The following is a 24,338-nucleotide window of genomic DNA, read 5'->3' on the forward strand; positions in this document are numbered from 1 at the left end:
AGAGGTGGCAACAGCAGTAGAATGGGTGAAGGTAGGAGATAAAAAACGTTTAGAGGGCTGAGATAGAAGAACGAGAATGGTGTATATTTTGTCTGTTCTAGTAAGCTCCCTACTGTTAATTTTGTATGTGGGTTGTCTGAAAGAAAATCTCATACTTGTTTCAGGGTAGATGCAGAATGGTAACGTCTACGATTAGGAAAATTGACTGCTCCTAAGTCTTTAGGTTGTTGAAGTCAAATTAATGAAATTCTAGTCTTGCGATTATTCCAAAGGAATTTGATCAAGAAACGATTGGTAGTTTTAAAGAAAGAGAGTGGAAAACTAATTGGGAGCATGGACTGATAAAAATTATCGGCAGCAACATCATTTTAATTGTGGCTAATCTGCCCCACCATGACAAACATAGGGGCCGATTATAATGGAGGACGGACCTGAGTCCGTCCGCCACCATAGAGTAGGAGGGAACCCCCGCATGGCCTGCAGGGTTCCCTCCTGCGTAATTAGGATGTGACCGCCACCCTGGCGGTCACATCCTCTATTTTTACCATTGCGGCGGGTGCGGCTTCAAGCTGCATCCGCCGCAATGGGAAAAATGCATACTTTGCAGTATAGGTACCCCCCATGGGCACCCCCCACACCCCCTTCACCCAGGGGGCCCGCAACGGGCCCCGCAGTGAAGTTACACATGCTTTTCCACGACGGAAAACTCACGGAAAAGCATTTTTAACAGCCCATCCTAATATGGCTGACGGTGTCTGACAGACACCGTCACCATATTAGAGCTTTTCCGCCGCGGTTGTAAGCCAACCGCGGCGGAAAAGCTGCGGACGGAAACCAGGACCCACCAGCCATCCTAATGTGGCCGTGGGTCTTTGGTGGGTCCGCTGCATTTTTTCCGCCTCCTCCGGGCCGGCGATGGCATCCGCCGGCCCGGAGGATGCGGAAAAAACGCAATCATAATAGGCCCCATAATGGGGACCACCTATCTGTCACTGCAGAGAGTTTTTTTAAATTATATCAGCAAGGTTAATTTTAATAGTTTCTTTAATGTTATTTGGATATAAGATGCCTAAACATGTAATATTTTTTGAATTCCACTTGAACGCCATATCTTTAAACTTTTCAGGGAGGCAATGTTTTTTAAAGGGCAAAACCTCAGATTTGTTGATGTTGAGTTCATTTACAGAAACTATGGAGTACTCTTTTAACAAAGAGAAAAACGCCGGCAATGAAGTAGTGGGGTTAAATAGATACAATAAGATGTCCGCATATGAAGTAAACTTAATGTCAATATGTTTAATTAGGAAGCCACTGAACCGTGGAAAACAACATTTTCTTTACAAAAAAGGTTCTAGGGCCAGAAAAAACAAAAGTGGGGATAAAGGGCACCTTTGTCTAGTTCCTCTATGAAGTGAAAAGTTGTTGGATTGACATCTATTAACCCAGATAGAGGTGGAAGGTGTAGAGTATAGCAACTTGCTATAACGAATGATGTGTGGACTAAAGCCGGGCCATTTTAGTGCTTCGAACATGAATTTACAATTTACTCTGTCAAAAGCCTTTTCGGGATCTAACTTAATTGCAGTGACTGGTGAAGCGGCCTTGGAGGCTGAATGAATAATGTTGAGGAAGGCCCTGGAATTATCTGTAGTCGATTGGTCCCGTACGAACCCAGATTGATATATATTGATTAAATCCGGAATGATCTGATATATGCCAAGAGCTAATAACTTGGCAAATATCTTACAATCCATGTTGATTAGGGAAATAGGTCTATAATTCTTACAGTAAGAGGGGTGCTTGTCCTTTTTAGGGATCAAGCATAGCATAGCTTGCGCTTTTCCAGTAGCTATAAAAGGATTTATATGAAATAGCAACAAAGTAACAAGTAATTGCTTAAAAGGAAGAAAGAAGCGCACAGTAAAACCATCTGGTCAAGGGGTTTTATCTTTGGGAAGTTGATTGATACCGTTGGTGATTTCTTGTTCTACTATTGGACTATCGAGGGATGTTAGGTCAATGTGGTTTTCGGAGGACTTGGGAATGGCTTGAAAATATTAATCTATTTGATCAGGCAAAGGGAAAGACTCCGGAGTATATAGAGAAGTGTAATGTCCAGGAGAGAAATCTAGGATCTTGGAGTCACTGATATGTCTAACCCCTGTGCTACCTGTAATGACAACAATCTTGGAATTCAGTTTTTTAATTTTAAGGTAGTTAGCTACGGATTTGCCAGCTTTATTACGACCGCCGTACATTTTAGCATTAAATTTGAGCAGACTACCGCAAGCATTATCCTAGGATGGTTTATTATATAGAGATTGGACAAAGTGTCGGAACAATTTGAGGTAAAATATTCATGTTCTAGAGTCTTAATTTGTTTTCAAATTAGTGTTGCATCTTTAAATGCCTTCCTTTTTTCTCTGGGAAACAACATCTAATATAAATCCCCTGGCAGTTGTTTTAAAGCATCCCAAATAAAATTAAACTGTGAGTCTGAGGGAAGATTATTCCTGAGAAATCCTTGTAAAAACAAGGAAAATTGTTCAGTGAATTGAGTGTCCAACAAAAGGGCATTATTAAATCGCCATGCGCGGGGTAGGTGTGGTAGTGGGATATTCCAGATCCAAAATGACGGGGGCGTGATCAGAGATAAGAATAGAGCCAATCTCCGCAAGTGCCATTAATTGAAGAGCTGAATGAGTGATAAATATGTAGTCTATTCGGGAATGAGACCTATGAACAGGGGAGAAGGAGAACTCCAGGACATCAGGATAAGAAATTCACCAAGCATTGAACAGCCCTCTGGAAGTAATAGCTTTGCGGAAAGTCTTTTGCATTTTATTTGAGATAAACTTGGTTTGTGATTTCCGATCTAGAAGGAGTCTATAAGCTGGTTGCATTCACCTCCCACTATCAGATAGTCTGAAGCATGAGAAGAACAGAGAGTGGAAAAAGCATTCCAAAATACTAAATTTATACCTTTAGGACCATAGACTTTACTATGGAAAATTGAGTATTGTTTACTTAAATATTCAGTAACAACCATCTACCATTGTTATCTTTAACCTCATGTAGGAAAATAACATTTAACAATTTGTGAAACAAGATTACTACACCATTCTTGTTATTAACTGCTGGAGAACAAAAAATATTTCCAACCCATAGTTTACGTAAGGAGAATGAATGTTGCTCCTTAAGGTGTCACAGTCTTTCCCGCCCAGCACTCTCCATGATGACTGACATTCAATTCAGATATCATTCTGTGACCTGTGATATAAAATTGAAAGTTTATCGCCTTGGTAGTGGAGCTTTCTCGCTTTCTTGATATACAATTGCGTTTTCTATTGTGCTTTCCAAACATAATTGGAGTAACTCATATGGATATTGCACCTTCATCTCTTATACTTCGTACATGACAACCTTTACTTCAGTTTGCCCTGAATAAGATGGCTAGAATCCACATCTTCGTTGAACTGTATCAAATGAAAATAAAAAATGAAGAATTCTGTGAAAACTACAATTGTGGACTGTTCTCAATACTTTGGACATTTATTGCTCAGGATATTAACCCCTTTTTTTGGATAACCCACGTTTTTTAACAGGGTTATGAATACCCTTGACATTCCATGATATAATGCGTAGAAAAAGTTAAACAAAAATATGCATGAAACTTTAAAAAAAGTAAGAATTTTGATCAACAAAGACCAGAATGATGGATAGTGAAACAAGCCTAGAGGGAAAATCATACTGACAAATACAAAAACAAAAATAGACAGAGAATTTGAGAAAATAAGAAAATAGAGTTTTAAAAGGAGAGAAAACAGTCAACATAATGTACAGGACCATTCATGCAAAGTAAAGAATAATAAAGAACCACGAGAACAAATTTGTAAGTAGAAATAGAAGCTATATTATATTGTAGAACAAGGAGGATAGGAAAGAGGAGGAGAAAAAGGATAGGATGTGAGAAATGGGCAGGAGGAAAAAAGGAGAACACAGTCTCCCTTGAAGCATATCTGTAGAGAAGATGACAAAAAGCCAAAAGACTGTAGCCATAACAGTCCCAAATGAAAAAGAACATTCATGTAGGAGGGGGGTGGGCGAGAGGACAGAAGCCGCTCCAAAGAGGGACACCGAGAAAAAGTAGATGTAATGTCAACAAACAATCAGAGAACTATAATATTGAAAAGAAAACATAATCAACACAATGGAAGGGAACTTACCGAACATTTAGGGAGACAACGGAACAGGGTGAAGCATGAACAACAACACTGATGGACAACGCCAATAAGGACATCAGCGTTTAACAAGAAACAGTTACTGGGACATGTGGGATAAAAGAGAATGAACATGTGAGAGAAAAAATAGGTTTTACTCAGCTTCGTAATCTTCTCCTTGTGCACATGAATACATTTATTTAGCCCTACAGGATCCTCAAAAGTGAAAGTTCTGTCTTTGTATGTTACTTTGATAAAGCAGGGATGAATAAGACCCTATCGGGCATTCATGGAACGCAGCTCCTGCATTGGGGGGGCAAATCCTGTGAGCCCTTTGAATATTTAGATCTGTAGATTTCGACAAATCAACAATCTGTGGAATATGTGTCTTCAAGAAAGAGATCATGTCGAAACCTTCGGATACTTCTGGGCTTCCATAAACTCTTAGGTTGTTGCATCTGTTCCTATTTTTCAAATCTTCTGTTGTTTTCTTTAGTTGAGCAACCTCTCTAGATAAAATGTCCACTTTAGCAACTACATCTTGTGCGTCATTGATCTTTTGTTTTTTGGGAGAAGTGTGGCTCACTGGTTAGAGGAGGCAGACCTGGAAGCAGAGGTCAGCCCGGGACCAGGGTTCAATTCCCGGCTTGGCGGGGTCTTGAGTCCTAAAATGTCCATGGACTCGACAATTCTCGCTCTGGTGCCTACTCAATTCACGGGTTCACACTCTGCGACTCTGGGCAATAGCTTGCTTAATCGCCACAACGGCCCCTCGCGGCGGGATGCCTGGCTTTCACCTTGCGGATACCCTGCCGGGGTTATCTCACAGGGGAATACCAGGACGGGTTCCCTAAGCAAGCGCTTAGAAACCGCTCAGTGATTTGCGCTATATAAATTCCTGTACATTTACATTTTACATTTACATCAGTAGGTCTTGAGTCCAGACCATTTCTCTTCAATTCTTTGACGCAGCTAAGTGGTATCCGTCATGAAAAGTCTAATATTTCCCAGTTCATCCTTAATGTCCTCTAAGGTCAGAGGAGGAGGTGATTTAGTTGGAGAGGACTGATCTTTTTTGACTTGTTTGTTGGAACATTGAGGCTTGTTTGAATGCATGGAATCCATGTTTAAAGCAGACTGATTACTTTTTTAATTATTCCAGAGAAGGTTTATTCTGAGGGAGAGAACGCTGAAGAGAAGCAGTGTGTTTACACAGGAGTAAATAGGTATTTCCCAAAGCTCATACATTTTTTTTTACTTCAGTGTTATTGAAGTGGGGCATATTCCACAAAATGACAAAAATATGCGCGGTTTCCTGAGACAAAAACAAACGCAAGGCTCATATAATGGCAACCAAAATGGAGAAAGCGCAAAGAGGATGGTGTACCCAGCAGGCAAACCGATATATTTAGGTGCAAAGAACTTGCCTATCAAGATTCCAGGGGGCTCCATCCACAAACACTACTTTAGAACTAGAAGTTGTGCTGTTCATTCAAAGTGAGGATAATAACTATATTTTTTCTGCATGAATTGTATCCATCACTATGAGGAAAAGTTACAGCATTCAGCAAAAAAAGAAAACTTTTTCTGTTATAAATTGTACATTTTGATGAAAGTAGGCATTTCTGTGGTGAAAATAGCTCTAACCGGCAAGAACCACCGACCAAAAGAGCATTTCAGACACGTTGCAGTTTGAAGAAAATGTGAGAGCAAAGCTCACAAAATGACGGCCATAGTGTGGGATGCCCCGGGGTCAGAGGGAAAAAAGTAAGCTGCACTTAAGTAGACCATTTACAGGTCTAAAAATTTGCCTCTGCATTCCCAAGTGCTTCCGACGTACTTGCTCACTGACGCTCGTAAAAGGTCCCTTCAGGAGCAGCCGTTCCTCTGTGACACGGAGCAGCTCTAAGGAGTAGTCATTTTGTCTCGCTGCCTTCGTCATCACCCCGCCGCCCTTCCTTTCTAAAGTGACCAATCCAAGAGCTGGTTCTCTGCAGCTCCTCTTGTTATACTTTTTGGCTTCTGATTACCTTTCTGTTTAGTTACTGTTTTGATTTGGATGGCACCCTGCCCCAAGTTTTCATAACCAGACTGTTCTCTCCTTTAGAATTTATAAGCCTTTTGCAGTGCTTAAATTGAGCCGAGGGGTTGCAGGTGGGTCCGAAGGCACTCATTTTTACAGAGCAGCACCGCATTTTATCATCATCAGCATTTGACCCAGCGAAGAGAGAGGGCAAGGCAATAGGGTGTTAAGAAGGAGAAAAAGAATGATGAAAAACAATGTCAGTCAGTCAGTCTCAAAAGCTTTTTATTTAGAGCATTGCCTGCCGCTTTGTTTATGCAAATGCATATGTGCATTTTTAGCATTGTGGCGGGCGGTGCTGAGAGCTCTACCTGCCACAATGCTAAAAATGCAGGATGCGCCTGCAACAGTGGCGGGCGCATCCTAATACCCCCCACGGGACCCTCGCCCTTATGGCGGGCGGTCCCAATAATCAATAGAATGGCGGGCGGACTAAGTCCGCCCGTCATCCTAATGAGCCCCTTTGTATCCATAAAGTGCCTTTCTGTCAACAGGGGTGCTTCCTGTGCACGGTTTCTGACACCATATTTTTAAAAGATTGGATGGAAAAACAATTTCCGTGCATTGAAAACTTTTAGACCGTCAAATAGAATGTGCAAAATATCTCATTTTGACCTAGGTTGCAGATACACTTTCCTTTAGGGTCTATCATAGCCGTTTTTATCCCTTCGTTAGCATAACCTGGATTAATTCCGATTCGTACCTTTAGTAATTATTTTCTAAGCCAACGATTGGGTAATTTATCTATATATGGGAACTGTTGATCATTCTGCCATTCATTTAAACGCACACATCTTTTTTCTGTTGATCATGATAATGATATTCCTTTCCCTAATATCCTACTAAGTTCCCTCTTACTTATATCAGGTTGTAAGTTCTGCAGGCACAATTCAACTCTCAATTCTTAGCCCACTGTAGCTACCGTAAAATCTGAGGAGGTACAAAAAACAGTGACAAAGTGAGAAATTAGGAAAGAAAAAGAACCTTCTAGAGTAAGGTAAATGGTCAGGCAGTTTCCGGGGGTTGATGAAAGAGGCATAAGGTGGAATCAAAGCGAGGCAGCCTGGGCATTTGGCAAACCCAACATTAGCAGCTGCAACCTAGAGCGTCTGAAGAATACTTTTAGGCTCAGCACTTATTCTTTTACAAGTTAAGCACTGGCTGTTCGCTCTGCCACTAGAATCCACATTTCTTGGACGAATATTTCCTATGGAAAGAAAGTTTTTATTGATCAAATCAGTAAAGGTGGTAAGTATCATTCTCTTTTGTAGTCAGAATAAACGTATTCTGAACTTATTCTGGTTTTCATTTCAGATACCGCCTATTATTTATCAATTTTGTTTCCGGCAGGATATCCATCGGTCTGCTCCGAGTCAGAGGATAATACTTTGCATCCGAATTCTAGAAGTGTCCGAGAACGTAGCCCAGTGCTCACCTCAGGTACTGTAATTTACACACTGTAAACATTACTTAATTTCTGATTCGTCGCCATGAGTGATCCATGTGTGTTGTCCGGTATATCAAACTTGGCCCTTAGTTGTTACATTGAAAGGAATGAAGATGGGTACATTTAAGCTCATGTTTCTCTTCCGCCATTTCATGCCAGAAGCTGGATTTTTTGGCTTTGTATGTTGAGTAGACTTTACAGTAGGTGACTTTAATGTACTGTACCTAATTGTGTTAAATTGTTACCTTCTCCCTTAATTTTGGCAGAAAAGGAAGCTCTTGCACAAAGTGTCCCGTTCAACAGTACGAGTGAAGAAAACTCTTCCATAGAAAATCATGGCTCTGGGATGAAAGGAGCTGTCCGTATTCCTACAGGTTCGTAAGTAGTGGTTACGTGAAAGGACAACAGGATTACAAGATGAAATAAATACCTAGAGTTACATTTTCAGAAATCTGACCTGCCAAAATGACCTTAGGACACTGCATGCCTGGCTTCCATGAAGTCCATCGCATGGCATTCGACCACAGGCACAGCAATAGTGTGAAAAGGCCACTCAGTTGTGACAGGAGTAAGCTTCCAAACACTGCCATCCCCTGGTTAATTCCCTAATACCCCTTTCTTCCCTGTGATCTGTACAATCTGTAAAGTCTCTGGTCAATCTTCGGTTATGACTGACCACTCTCCTTTATCATCATACTCCAGACCTGCAGGTCTTTCCAACATCCCCCTATTCATCTCCGCTGCCAATGGTCCATTCACAAAAAATATCTTTCGTAAAATGTGACTACTTCAAACTTACCATAATAGGTAAAGGGAAGTGCCATGAGTAGTTAACTTCATCTCTAGTAAGCCAAAACCGTGTTCCATCTTGAGTGGACCTGGTCTGGCAGTTCCGATTTGACTGTTCCTATTGTAGCAGGACCAGGGCTGATTTCCATATAGCTCGTCTCCGACTAGAGTGGATTATTGGGCAAAGACAAATGGACTGGAATCCAGCTGCAAGTAATTTCCAGTCACTCATACCTTTCATCACACAACTGTTGGTACAGGGAACAATGGACATAGTAACCCCAAGTGAGCACTGATAGGACACAATCTATTCCTGACCTCCAACACCACCGCAATCTGCACCTGGCCTGTAGCACCACCAAGTACATAACAACAGTATGGGTTCTCAACGAAGACAAGAACACCAATTACATAGCACATGAGCTGCAGCACTAAGCACACAGCAGAAGCATGGAGTTATCATGGAGGAAATACCGCCATTTGCTTAGTCCTGGAGCACAATTTACGCCTGACCAACTGCACCACCAAACACATGTTGCATCCATATCAATCACATTAAGGACTTTTGCCACAACAAATCATAAAAAAAACTATGCTCAATGCATAAAAGTTGCAGACTTTGTAAGGCCAAACCAGTTGCACTTGAAATGTTTGCATCTACATTTGCTGTCATGTTTAATGCTTTGGTGATATTTGGGGAACAAATAAAGGCGCACACATTAAACTAATTAATTGTGGACAGTTTTCTGGATAACGTGGCAAAGGGATGGAATGAGATTGGATTTGGAAGGCCTTTGCTTCCTAGGCTAAGGATGTAGACTGTGGTAGCCAAATGGAAGGGATCATGGAATCATCTGCCTACGATTAATATTGTACCTCTAGGTTGCACCCTTAGATGTTCTGTTGATAGACTACATCCAATGTATGTCCAATGTTGTTGAGGCAAGGGATGATAAGTGCAAGTCTATATGTCCTATAGTTCGTAAATGCCCTGATTGGATTTAGACATAGACATCACTGCTGGCAAAAATCCCACTCTCCCAACCACTGGCTGTGATGGACAGTCCTCTTGATTTATGTGGCAGCACCACTATGGTTTGGTGGTTGTGGACATCAACATGGTGGGATGAGGTGGGGGCCATCTGAATAGCACAGCTTTTGGCTGCTATGGTTTGTGTGCTTTTCCCACTTTTCCCAGCCTTAGGAGTTCCAGTTTACCACTATGCTCCTACACTTGTAACATTATGATTAGGTATTCACAGGTATTTCTCTCACCCCAAGCAAATGTTGAATCCAAGGTATCGTTCTGTCCGATTGTGTTCCACTAAGACGTTCACCCAGTTATTGGTTTGAGCCTACTGCTTGTGTTCCCCTTTGGTGACAGGCACTCCTGCCTGTTCTTTCTGGACCTGTGGGAGTTGTGGGGATCTCCCTCTGAGGGTGAACTGACCCAACGACTGTGGCAGAGATTTAGCCAAAAAGGCTGTTGCAATACCTGCCCCCACAAGTCAATAAATTAGGGAGGTATCAAGTGGATCTGGGCAGCAGGAATATCCTGCTCGCTTCACACACCGTTGGACTGGCTTGGAGGCCAGTTTGGCATTGCCAGAATTGCCTTCCTGGAAAGATGATAATTATTTTTATTTTTGGTCCCATAGGTTGTGATATGACCAATAAAGCCAACCCACACACATGTTCTTTCATGGTGGCCCATTAGACAGTGACAGATTCCTTAAAGCTCAATCAAACATTGGCTCCACCCAACTTAGGGCTCAGTGCCAAATAAAGAATTCCTTGATACGTTGCCCATTTACTAGAGCACATGTAGCTTATGTACAGCCAGTCATCAGTAAAATGTAGGGGTGTGCGAAATTCACATTCTTTCCTTATGAGTAATTGTGTGTAAAACTCGGAAAAATTGCACAAAATTATGCAAAATACCAATCTGTCATTTCAAGCTACATTTTCTTGTGTACATTTTTGACTTAATGACGATTTCATGATAAAAAAAATAGCACACTTAAGCACACGTACTGCATACAAGAGGTGTGTGTCTTTTATTTGTTTGTGTTGTTATCTAAACAAACTACCCCATTTGGCACCATGACATAATGTGGAATTTCACTTTAAAAGCGTAACGCAATATGCGAGGAATTAGGCGAATTACACTTTCATAATTAAGATTTCCTCTTTGCCTAGTGAAATGGCTGAATGAAAGCTAGTTCACAAGCTCATTTTTCAAATTATATCCGAGTCCCATATTGCTCTCTGTTTATTTGCACCAGCCGTGCCCATTTCTTGACAATATTCTGAGAGCTTCAACCCGACAGTCGAACACTAGTTTATTACAAACGTCTTACATTGTGACCATCAGACGTTCATACTGTTCTTTGACTTGGAATAGGACCAGATATGAATCTGTGGCATAGAAGGTAAAGACTTTATACCAGATTAAAGATCTTTGCTGCACCCACAAATGAAGTTTACCAATAGAGGCAAGTTCATACAATGGATTCAAACATTTATAATATGTAATACTTTATGTGAAACTTAAAGGCAGACCTCTTTTTAGGTTTCGCCGGCGCGCACTGTGCTTGTGAAATCTCTTGTATTTATTATATCTTGAAAGGGGTTCTGATCAGTTCCCATAGCTGAATTACTGAGGTCATTCGCTTTTGTGTGGAACTGTTTTTGGTAACTTCCCCTGGCTGCACACATTTACGATACTTCTGCTAAAGCTGTTCACAGTGTTCAAAATGCTATTCACTGTCAAGATAAGTTCTCTTTCCACGGAAAAGGCACACAGCTTCTAACTCTGTTCTGGAATGCTTGCTTTTTATTACTTCATTGTGTAAAGATACTTTAGCCTTAGAACATTTGTTGCATTTTCTATTCATGTCTCAGTACCTTTCTTTGCACTTTGTATGATTTATCAGATATATTTTTTTAACTATTTGGTCATTATGATCAAATTCTGAATTTTGTAATAAACATTGCTCGTTAAAAATAAAGGTAATATACAAGAGATGTGCTATATTCTACTGCTGAACAGCCAGTCACAAGTACAGTCATTGCAGACAACAGGGTCATGATTTGAATGGTGCAGCAGGTGCAGTAGCACCAGGCCCAAAAGTTGTCAGAACTCCTCTAAAGACATGATATTGCTATATTTGACTACTAAACAAGCAGCCACAATTGCAGTTACAATGCAGTTAAAAGGGACTTGATTTGAATGGTGCAGCAGTTGCAGTGGCACCGGGCCAAAAGCTCTATGGACCCAGCTAATCCCAGATTATTGCTAAAATGTATAACTAAACTGACAATCACAAGTGCAGTTAGCTTGCAGACAACAGAGTCATGCTTTCAGTGGTGCTGCTTGTGCAGAGGCACCAGGACCAAAAGCTCTTAGCACCCCACCAAAAACCTAATATTGCTATATTTAACTAATAAACAGGCAGTCACTAGTGCAGTTACCTTGCAGAAAACAGGGTCATGATTTCAATTGTGCACAGGTGCAGTGGCACTGAGACCAAAATTTCCAGGCACCCCACTAAATACTAACTAGTGCTATATTTTACAACTAAACAGGCAGTCACAAGTGCAGTCATCTTTCAGATAATGGGGTATATTTTGAATGATGCAGTGGCGCCGGGCCATACGTTGTCAACACTAGGGTCATGATTTGAATGGTGCAGCATGTGCAGTAGCACTAGGCCCAAACGTTGTCAGTACTCCTCTAAACACATAATTTCGCAATATTTGACTACTAAACATGCAGTCACAATTGCAGTTACCTTGCAGGTGAAAGGGGCTAGATTTAAACGGTGCAGCAGGTGTAGTGGCACCGGGGACAAAAGTTGTCATAACTCCACAAAACACCAAATATTGCTATATTTTACTACTAAACAGGCAGTCACAAGTGCAGTAATATTTCAGGTAGCAGGGTCATTGTATGAATGTGCAGCAGGTGCAGTAGCACAGGCCCAAAAGTTGTCAGACTCCTCTACACACAACATTGCTCTATTTTACTACTAAATAGGCAGTCACAATTGCGGTTACCTTGCACTTAAAAGGGACTTGATTTGAATGGTGCAGCAGGTGCAGTGGCTATGGGGCCAAAAGTTTTAGGGACCTCACTAAACATAGATTATTGCTAAATGTTACTACTAAACAAGACAAACACAAGAGCGTTTATCTTGCAGTTAAAAGGGGCTTCATTTGAATGGGCCAGGAAGTGCAATGGCAACGGGGCCAATAGCTCCAGGGACCTACTAAACTAAGAATATTGCTAACGTTTGCTACTAAACAGGCAGTTACAACTGCAGTTATCTAGAAGGCACTAGGTTCATGAATCCAGTGGTTTTGCATTATCTAGCAGGCACTAGGGTCATGAGTCCAGTGGTTCTGCAGGTGCAGTGGCACTGGGGCCAACAGTTGTCAGAACTCTTCTAAACACCAAATATTGCTTCATTTAACTACTAAATAAGCAGTCACAAGTGCAGTTACCTTGCAGGCACTTGGGTCATGATTTCAATGGTGCAGTGACACTAGGGCCCAAAGCTCTAGGAAACTCTCTAAGCACCAAATATTGCAATATTTTACTACTAAACAGGCAATGACAAATGCAGTTATCTTGCAAACACTAGAGGCATGATTTGAATGGTGCAGCAGGTGCAGTGGCACCGGGCCCAAAAGTTGTCAGAACTCCCCTAAACACATACTATTGCTATTACATCAATTAATTCTATTATTTTCCTCTTTCATTTCATTTTTCAAAATGTTGCTATTACCCGCACTATACCTCTAGTAACAGCACAATATATTGCCTTTTGGTACCTACTCAAGTCATTACACTTTAACAGACTTTCTGTAACTAATATTGTACAACTACTCTGCCAGCAACAACTTACAACAAAAAGCAGCTTATTATTGATCACATTGGTGAAACTTAATGCATTTACCAGTGCTTGTTTGTACTTACAGCAGTTCCAGATGTCCCACCTAGGTTTCCCCCTGGGCATTGCAGCAAAGACAAGTCCGCTTTAAAAACAAAGCCAGAATCGAGCGTAAACTCTACAGGTAAGGGAGCACCATGAACACAGTAAATAAAAGGCTTGAGTGCAGATTAGACTTCTGTGACATTTGAAGATGAGCACTGTAGGTAAGGGTACAAGTTATGGCATGGATTCAGATACCAAGACTGAAATATTTAGCTAAGTGGTAAGTATTCCAAATGTAGATTGTGAATCTGCATTACGTCTAGTTTAAATCATTTAGCAACAAGCTAGAGATAATTCATTACCTCATCACATTCCTATTATGGGCTTCACTGAATAGATAAAAGAGAATAGTATTATCGTATCTGAATACTGGGTGACCGGCATCAGTAGAATGGGTTCTGGCTAAACTACATAGATTGCAAACTAACAGGACTGCGCTGGCACAACAAGCATTCTGGCATTCCCCTATGTGGCTGTATGCAGCTGGAAGAAATATTGTGGGATTATGTGTTTTGTGAAAGAGTTTGCATAGAATTTACTCTAGCGCTTCCTGGGTAAAGGCTGCTGTGTAGACCCATATATGGGTCTGAAATGGCAGACATCCCTTCCTTGTATATGAAGGTTAGAAACAAAGTATTAGCTCGTTAATGTGTGAATAGAAATGTATCAATTGTAGAGGAAAAGCAGGAGAGAGAGAGCGGGAGGGAAAGAACAATACAAATTCCAGCCAGAGGTATTGCTACTGGGTACTGCAAGACCATGAAAGACAGTACTATTTGACAAGTTAATCTCTTTAAGTGTGGATGGCACTTCTCCAAACAGCAAGGAATCACTAATCAGTCAGCAAATGTCTTGCTGATCAGGTGATGCATTTGAATCATTGCACTGCCTGATCATAAGTTGAACAAGATGGCGGCTGCTAGTGACGAGTGGAAGGAATAAAATAAAAATTACTTTTGAATCAACGTAAGGTGGTTGACTGGTATATTGGTGAGTGTATTTTTGAAAATGGGTTTGGGGGTTGTTGAGAGAGGTACATCGTTTTATCGGGTGAACCAGTTTTAAAAATTCTAGAAAAGAAGTCTGATGATACCAAACAGCTGGACCTCAAATGTGGTGAATCCCTAAAATGAAGAAAACTGTTTGCTTCAAAATCTGATGTTTTTCTCCATAAGAAAATAATGGACCTGTTCTCAAATCCTAGTTTCAATAAAACCTTTTAAGAATTGAATGATTAATACATAAAAAAATCAAAGAGAAGAGAATTTGGGATTCAAAATAGGATTGTTTTGTGTTTCTCTAGCTGCTGTGATACATGAAGGAAGGCCAAAAGAGGTCAGAAACAGGTAAAACAGGACTAGAAAGGGAAGGATCATCAGTAAACAAGGAATGTCAAAGCCAATAGGTTTGGCCTATTAGTTATTGGCTTTGTAAATGGTTTTAATTATGTTGCAAAGCAGCCCCATTGAAAGTGTTCAAATAAAAAAGCGCTATGACGCAGCCAGTGCTGGCCATGTCCTATTGCTTTTTAAGGCGCGCAACATAGAGCCAACCAATGGTATTAGTTGCTCCAGCACGCACAACGGAGAAAGGGGTGAAAGATCATTATGGGCGGTTTAAAAATTATTGAGATCTGAAAACATGAAATCCATTCACCATGTTAATTTGGATAAATTATTCATTAGGAAAAAAATGCAGAATTGAGCTAGTTCTAAAAGCTTCAGCAAAATGGGATTCCATATTTTGAATTTTCTCGTGGGTCACACACAGTAAGAAAACAGGGATTTGCATTGTCCAACTACCTGAGAAATCCTAAATGCAGCTGCATTATGGGAATAGTACTTGAATAAAACTGTAAGAGAAATTAAGCTTTCTCTTGTTGCAGCTAGTCGATGTACTTTTAAGATTCGACTTTCACACACCAAAAGATTGTGGGCACTATGATTTAGGCAGTGTTGGGAAGGTTATTTTTTGCCACTGGCAGTTTAAATGAATGTAAATAACTTGATTCTTATTTATTTATTCACGTGTGCTCATCAGAGGCAATCTATCAATGGCCAAAATTAGACATTCATCAAAGTTGTTGAGATTACACCCATTCCTCAATATGGTGACTTTGACTTTTAGTATGTACAGTAATATCTTTCTCTAACATTGAAGCTAAAGATATTTTCAAATTTAGTAGCTGGTTTTGTCAATTCTGTTGTTCAGTCCTGAGTGTGGTCCTCTTGTGAGAAACAAGAAAACACGTCAGTAGCCCAGAGGTAGCCAAATAGTGTCTGCCTATAAATATAGATTGTTTCCCGGTAGTTGATGTTATACGTAGAATTTCCATGTATTTCAGGGTATGTGATTCACAAAAGAATTGATACACGAAGCACTGACAAAAAGGCAGGCTTATATTTCCTTCGTCAGGATGATTCTTAAGAAAGCTATACAACATCAGTTGCCCTTAAAATCGTTTGTTGTTGGTAAGCCTGTAAATTAATCTACTGTTCTATTCATCAGTTCTTTACTTGCAGTATTTTTATGCATCAAGAAAAGTGGATGCAGACATGTAATACTATTTGAAAATGCCTTAGTATTTGTATGGTTACTCCATGGCCCTTTTTAGCAACCTTGTTCTCTGTTACTTTGCCTGCTGGTTCATAAAATATATATTTGATGTACTCAGTGATTGTAAAACATGCACATTTAGCTCCTGCTTTACTCCTCCCTTTCCATCTTATCGCATTCCCTTCTCGGTCTCACATCACATTACTTCTGTTCTGTCTGACTGACATCCTTTCTGATAGAGGACCTCTTTGTTCAATAGTGGGATGATGCAATGGAATGCTTTTTGCTCCTTTTGAGTGTGGGCTTTGTCGTTTTTGCAAGTCTTGCAAGCCCTTTCCAACATCTTCTCTCTGTCTGCTAAAGCAGCTCTTGTCGGGTTACTTACGGGTCATTTTCATTACTCTGAGTCCATGTCTTCCTCGTCACAGTCCTTACTTATGAGTTTATCTCCATTCAGGCAAACCCTACTTACCAAACTTAACTTTTACTTCCCAAGCCAAGAGTGCCCCCAAACTCAAGAGTACAAGTCTGCGAAGGACTTCGTGAAACAATCAAGCATAGAAAGAAATCAGTTGAACAACAGAAAGAGGCAGGTGGAAACTCAGGACTGTGATGAGGAAGACATGGACTCGAAGTAATGAAAATTACCTGTAAGTAACTGGGCATTACCTCCTCGTCTGAGAAACAATTTAAACAAAACAATTAACTGGAGGAGTATCCACAGAACTCAAGATAGCAGTACCAAAATCAGATGATACATCTCCTCCGAACTGCAAACTGTAATGTGGCATGAATGTCTGGGACAGAGCCCAAGTGGTTTCAAAACCAAGGTCTCAAATGGAAACCCCTTTAAATGATGCCCAGGAGGTTGAGCCACTATCAGAAGACCTCCCAGGGAAAGATGTTGGGTCGGTTGGCCAGCCAAAGAATAAGAATGAGAAATGGCCAACTTAATCCAACTTAATCAAGTGGTACAAAGTAGAGAGAAAAGGCTTGAGACTCCTCTTCGCCAGACCTGGGAGCAAAACAAGGCAACACATTTGCAAAATGAGGCAGTGCTCTGCAAATACACAGAATGAATCTGATGGACATCAAGAGAATGCAAACGCACATCCTCCCAAGACACTGTAAAAGAACAAAAAGCAGACAAAACAATATCAGAATCTAAATAAAATGGTTAAACCACATTATGGAGAAAGGCACCACTAAGACACAGCACCCCCTTGTGTGGGGAAAACCTAAGGCATGGAGGGGAAGACAACAAAGCCCAATCTCCCCCTCCCGTGTCCCGCAAGAAATGGGCACCAGAAACACAAACTTGGCTAACAAAAACTTAAAGTTGGCAGACTCCAAAGTCTCAAACGGAGCACCCTGCAAATCCTGCAAATCCTGCAGAATGTAAATGTAAATGTAGATTGATTTATATAGCGCTATATCACCGACCGGTTTCTAAGCGCTTGCTTAGGGAACCCGTCCTGGTATTCCCATGTTAGATAACCCATTACTGGGCATCGCCAAGGTGAAAGCCAGGCATCCCGCTGCAGGGGCCGTCGTGGAGATTAAGCAAGCTATTGCCCAGAGTTGCAGAGTGGGACTCCATGATTGGAATAGGCACAGAGGCAAGAATTGTCAGGTTCGGGGAAATTTGAGCCCAAGACCCGCCGAGGCGGGGAATTGAACCCTGGTCCGGGCCAGACCTCTGCATCAGGGTCTGCCGCTTCAACCACTTGAGCCACACTTCTCCTTGAACTATAGGACGCCACCGAAAACAACTGTGCAGCAAGTGCGCAACCAGAGGGGCTACAGTCAACACACCAGCCCCCTGGTAAGACTTAAGAGCCACCACTGACTGCGAAGGGTAGAGGCAGCAAACCCTTAATATCCAAGAGGCCATCTCAGGCTGTCCAGCAGGCCACAGATTTCACAGATAGATGGAGTTTCAGTTATTATTTGAAACAAGTCCTTCTCTTTTAATGAGAAAAAAGGTTTGTTTCGTTCGATCTAGAAACAGCTGATATTAGGGCAGTACAAACTAATTATGTTCAGTGGTGGCCAGTGATTTTAGGAGGGAGGGGGCGGACGGGAAATATATGCACACATACACACTCATAGCCATGCATTCACACAGACACACACACACATCCATTCACAACACTATTACCAAATATTGATACATGCAATCACCAAACATGAATTAAAACAAAATCACACTTACCTGTAGCTCTGCCTTGGAGGTCCCAGGAGGCTTGGGACTGCTGCCTTTCCTCACTGGTCAGCCAGTGAGGGAAGGCAGGAGTCCCAACCTCATCACAGAGTGGGATGTGGTCAGTGAGACTACTAGCCCCACCACACTGCTTGATGAAGTGTCACTGATTGATACTCCACCCTGGGCATTTCAGGGCTTAAACCTGAAGCGCCCAGGTGAGAGGCAATGAGTGGCACTCCCCATCGTCACGAGAGTAATGGCCTCAAGTTCCTTTGCCGAGCTGAGGAGGTCATGCCTACGGGAGCTGTGACATCCTCAGCCCAGCAAATTTCATCTTCGGCAGCCAGGAGTCTTCGCATTTAACACATATCTAGCTCCTGGCTGTCGGACCTGAAAATGAAGAGTGTCTGTCAGACTGACCTTTGCTCATCCTGACATATACCGTTCTTAGGGGCAAAAGGTGAGGGGCGTGGCCCCTCCGCCCCAATGGTCCGGACGCTGCTGATTATGTTACTGAATTAACACATGAACTAATCTTCATTATGGCAAACTGATTGCTCAGACTACGACTGATAAAGAGCAGCCTTTTCAAAGTATATCAGTGTTGGTGCATTAACAAAATTGTACCACATAAACTGGCATGTTAAGATGTGTGTGAGAAGAGTACGAAAATCATGGACTAAGGAAGCAGCATAAACTATACAACAGAATTTGAAGTCCAATGGTACAGTTGGGCATGAAGAAGGGATATCTTAGGATTTCCAATATGATTTCTCTGATCTGTTAGGATATACTTATGCCCTTGGAATACATATTATTAAGCCTTCTTCCAAAATATTCAGTTCACCCTATTAAAGCAAAGTGATGAATTTATTTTTGGTACAGAATAGCCTGTTGTGAATTTCTTTCAACTCTGGATTGTGACAAATAGTTACAAGTAGAGGTACCACTGCCATAAATTAATTATGTCATCTCTATACCACATATTTGATGACTTAAAGTCTGTGATTGTGATGTCATATCATAATTCCATCTACAATGTCATCTGTGATGTATGTATGTATATATGGTATTTCTATGGCACAAACCTAGCCAAAATGCAGCAGAATAATGTACAGGTTCAAAGAGAAGCATAACGACTACGAATGGTTGGAGAGGTACATGGGACAGTTACTGCACCAAGTGATGGTGCCAGTAAGGTCATGGGAGAGTGACAACTCCAACTTCAGCCAACTTCAACTGGGGAATTTCTGTGGTTTTTTAAATTTTTTGATTCATTACCATCACATACCCTTCAACTGAATATTTTCGCTAGGTATGCAAATAGATTCCCTAGATACAAACTTGAGCCGCAAGGAGGTTTAGATTGAAATCCAAAATCTACAGACCGCCTACATTTGCTAGGCATCGTTGCTCCCACTTATACCTCTCAGTGCACTGCTCATGACAGCACACATGCCATCACAGATGAAAGCATAATTTAGATAGTCAGTTATATGACGTCTCAAACAATGACAATCCATGTCAGCAATGTGACGACCTCACAGAGATGACATATAGAGGAAAAGTTGCAGTTCACTGAACATTTGTCCTCGTATAGATTACCTTGAGATTAAAAAACTAGATTACCTTGATGATTCTGTAAAGATTAGAAAGCCCTACTCAGTTCTAGTCACAAGCAACAGATATCTTCACAGACATTACGCAACAATGTATGGTTATAGCGCCACTGCCTGGAAGTAGATACCCTCACTAAGATACATAGACATGCTGCATAGTTAAATATCCTCACCATCATTTTATGTAAAAGGCTTTTAAGTATTGCTGTCAGAGCATCGATTATCAATTGTATTTAGAAGCACGCTACTTTTGCACTGGTTGTAAACTGATGTCAACATGCTATGTTGTATCATTGATGTATCTGTTTGCCATTTGTGATGTTGATATCAGTTAATGAACAGTGCATGGGACATTATGATCCTCAGCTGAAGAAAATTGTTTCCGCTATTTATTTTAGTTTTTCAATGACATTCTTTGGCACATGCCAGTAGTATCCCGTGCCCACAGAATATTGTCCAACTATTTTAATACTGGAAAGCCCAACCCATTACAATTGCTCTGTACTAGAAGTGCTATGCCAGAGGGCCTCAGTGGGCACAGAGTGTTGCAGCTCGCCTCATCATTCGCTAAGTACCCTTTGACTGTGCCAATTGGCTAGTCCCATTGCTCCCTGTCCCAATGGTGCACTGCCAATATCTCTGCCCCTAATACCCTGGGCTTAGTGAATGGCCATGACCATTAATTGTGTGTAATTCTCATTACCTAACCATTGCACACTTTTCCCAAGTAACAGCTGGGAATGATTTATGACTGTGGTTACTGGTTAAACCTTATGTTATACCCTGTTACCAGACCCCACCGAAAAGCTGTGCCATGCCAGTCCACATACTTCTAGTATATGACTGGCTAAGTGTTTGTCTATATATAATTTACCTTTGTAAATCAAACAGGAGAATTACTAGGTTTTTATGCAACACAGTGTAGCAACAAATGTTGCTGCACTACGTTGTGTGGAAGAGAGAGCAGAAAAGTGCCATATCTATTAAAATGTGACTCTCTTATCTTCCCACGTGCACTGGTACACTTCAGGTTGACCTTGCATCAAGGCACTCACCCTTGCAAGGGTGTGTGCATGAAGCCAAGCAGGGAACCCTTCAAGTGCAAAATACTATGCTTCTACATAGTATAAAAAAAATTCAACTTTGTGTGCTGTACAGTTCAGTATATGTGCAAAAGTGTGAACGTTTTGGAAAACAAAAATATTTTTCTAAACTTTAAAGCTTACTTTAGGAGCCGTTTATTTTTAGTGCCAAGCGTGTCTACCTTTTCAGTAAATAAGGATTTATGTGAAAATCCATGGGTGGTTTCATCAGACGGCCCATGTACCACCAATTGACCACCCGATTGATGCAAAGTAGCACAAAGCACTACTTTGCATTACTTCAGTGCTACTTTCATTCAAAAATTAGGATTTGTGCTAGAAGAAAAAAAACTAAAACAACACTTTGTGTCACATTGCATCACTTCTGTGGTGCAAACGCAGCACCAAGTGCTAGTACATCTGCCCCTAATTGTTTAAATGGGAAAGGTGCAAAATTGTCTAATTCGTAAGTCCAATTAACTGATACACGTTGTACTCGAAATATGCCTTCTTCTGGTGTTCTGTAACCTATGCCTTTGAAAAATGTGTGTTTGGACTTTTAAAATGTACTCCTTATTTATATTTCTAATATGTGAAATTGGACGTCTGGCAGTGCGTGCTGCAGTGAGTGGTGCAAAGTAAGACTGCAGGGTCATACAGTAAAACTATTCCTCTGCAAACAAAAGCTTAAAATACATACATTTGCAATGTTTATACTATCCAGAAATATAGTAGTAGTAGTAGTAGTAGTGTAGGGATATTTTTATGTCTCTAAAGATCTGCTTTTTTGTTTTAATTATTCCTTGATGATGACGTAAAGTAGTTAATGTGACCTAATAAAGAGGGAATCCACCTATCAAATTTTGAATAGTGAATCAGATCAGGTGGAATTTGAATATGTGGGCATTTTTGCATAACTATTTGTAAATCTGTGTGGCAGTTTTTAAGCATGGTGAGTCGTCTTATCTTCCTGGCACAAGTCTATTCTCTTGTCAGTGTGTTTATTTTTGAGTGTGTAATGATTGGTCTCCTTTATATTTCAATAGGTAGTCAGCCCGCTGAGCAATATACCATGAAGAATAAGGAAAGATGCACAGATACTGTAAAACCAGTAGAGATGGAATATGAACAGGATCTCCAGAATTCACAGAGACAAGAAATAGGGAAGAGAAGCAAAGACTCCAACCTGAACACGATAAACATAGGAGCAAACAGACCACCTCAGTGCAATGACACCGAAAGAGATGAACTCAAGTCAGAAAAGTATTCTGACCAGCAGAAACCTCAGATAGCTACAGGAAGATACACATGTATGGAATGTGGGAAAACCTATACAAAAAACTCCACACTTACCATGCATCTAAGGTCTCACACAGGAGAGAAACCATATCCATGTACAGAATGTGGAAAAAGTTTTAGTAGGAAATTCACACTTACAATCCATAGAAGAACGCACACAGGAGAGAAACCTCATATTTGTTCTGAATGTGGGAAGTGTTTCACCCAGTCTTCAGCATTAATTTATCACCAGCGAACACACATAGGATGCCGAATGGAGAAAGGAGACAGCCCGAAAGGTGATATGCTACATTCTGATTTGAGAAAGCCATTTAACATAGTCTCCACGCTCAAATCAGAGTTGAATACCTTCAAGAGGTGGGACTTTTTGTGAAAGATATTTCCAAAGAGACTGGTCTGCCACATCTTTAAGAAAATCTGAAAATATACTTAGCATCAACCTAGGTGCTATAGCTTGGTGTAACAGAACCAGAAGTTCAAAAATAAATCACTCTTCTTAATTAAAGTTCATTCTGAAACATGTTTAAGTTGTCTGATGGCAAATGCACAAACTAAAAAAAGCTATAGGGGTACAATGATTGAAAGAGATTTAAAGAGATAAGTATTTTTTTATTAGCAGTGCATATCATAATTTTACCATGTCCTGATGCAGACACCCAATGAATTTCCAACACTGCACGTCGCAAGTCGAAACACACAAAAGCCTGTTTGCTGTCTTCATATAGAGGCAGGTAAGACATCCCTTACTTGACAAGAGCCAAGCAATGCCTTGGGGGAAGCTTTTGTAGGGATACTCACCCTGGGGTTCGGGGGAGTAAGCCTATCCTCAAGGATTATAATGTCTAACAGGCAACCTATTGTGGTATGGACCTATATCAGTACCCTATAAAAATCAGGAACCATAAAATACAAAGAAACTTTTTTTCTCTAGTCCTACAAGGAAACGAATTGGCACAATGACAGATTGAGAATAATATATGTAGTCACAGCAGAGACCCGTAGGAACGATCCATCCAAGAATACACTCGCACAAAGCAGCCTGAGTCTGTTGGCGGAACCAAGGATAGAAGCCACCGAGGGTGTGAGGAAGGTACTTCAGTGGGACGGTAGTGCATGTATGAATGGCAAGGCTGGCAGCGACTCCATTGATGATTGAGGCAGCCTTCCTTACAATGCTCCTTATAAACAGTCCATGAATGGCTGTGGTCTGGGATCACTAGATAGTTAACCCCTCACTATATGTTTTGGTCACAAACATTTACTTGGTGTATTGTTGCTCTGTGAGGAAAATGAAAAATGAAAGGCAATGCAAGCCACTCAGTCATATACACACATATTTGAATGCCTCCACCTGACTTGTCTGACAACATTAACAAACATTACATAAGTAAAAGTTGTGGCATTGGTGGCTCTGCCCCCCATGTGTTATTTAGGGAAAATAGACTAGACAAACGGAATCATCTATTTTTCAGAAGGGTGAATGTTGCGTAATGCATCATCTCTGTTCTTATTAATTTATGGCAATGCTTTAAATGTATTATAAAATGTGTTCTTTCTTGCAAAGGTGCTGCAGAGAGAAAATCACAGAGAAAGAGGGTTCACAGTAAAAGGAGATAAAGAAGGAGAGAGGAAGGAGGAAGGGTGTACTGGAACCCCCTTTATTTTTCTTCATTGCCTGAAAACGTCTGGATAGTCCACTGTAAGACGTCACCGGCTTAAGCAGCTTATCTATGATGAAGCTGTCAGCTGAATCTAATTGAGAAAAGTTTTAAAAGACATAATTATCAGCATCTTACCGAGACCCACCACTTGGTACGGTAGACGTCGGAGCTACCTCTCCAAAACACAGACCTTAGCAGCTCCACTCCTGGTGATGAGAAAATTGCTAGTTTGCCATATGTTATGTTATATTCATGGGATTGTGTATGTTATGTTGTGCTATGTTAATAGAATTTGTAATGTGCATGCCCCCCCACCAGCAGTGTTTTGGTCACTAAAACACCTATCCTACATCTGTGTCGTCCACCCATGACAGCA

General features: G+C 40.9%; 1 protein-coding gene across 3 annotated transcripts in view; it reads left to right on the plus strand.

The window, feature by feature from the left end:
* The window catches only part of LOC147712333 (zinc finger protein 8-like), a 129,719-nt gene extending 106,896 nt beyond the window's left edge, over positions 1-22,823 (plus strand). For all 3 annotated transcript variants that reach the window (XM_086920315.1, XM_086920316.1, XM_086920317.1), the window contains 4 exons: positions 7,654-7,743; positions 8,017-8,124; positions 13,523-13,618; positions 22,049-22,823. In XM_086920315.1, the coding sequence (XP_086776441.1) occupies positions 7,654-7,743; positions 8,017-8,124; positions 13,523-13,618; positions 22,049-22,674 (920 nt within the window). In that variant the 3' untranslated portion in view covers positions 22,675-22,823. The remainder of the gene's footprint in view (positions 1-7,653; positions 7,744-8,016; positions 8,125-13,522; positions 13,619-22,048) is intronic.
* The last annotated feature ends 1,515 nt before the right edge of the window (positions 22,824-24,338 follow it).

This window comes from Lissotriton vulgaris, chromosome 5 (genome assembly GCF_964263255.1).
Source record: "Lissotriton vulgaris chromosome 5, aLisVul1.2, whole genome shotgun sequence".
Taxonomy (NCBI): domain Eukaryota; kingdom Metazoa; phylum Chordata; class Amphibia; order Caudata; family Salamandridae; genus Lissotriton; species Lissotriton vulgaris.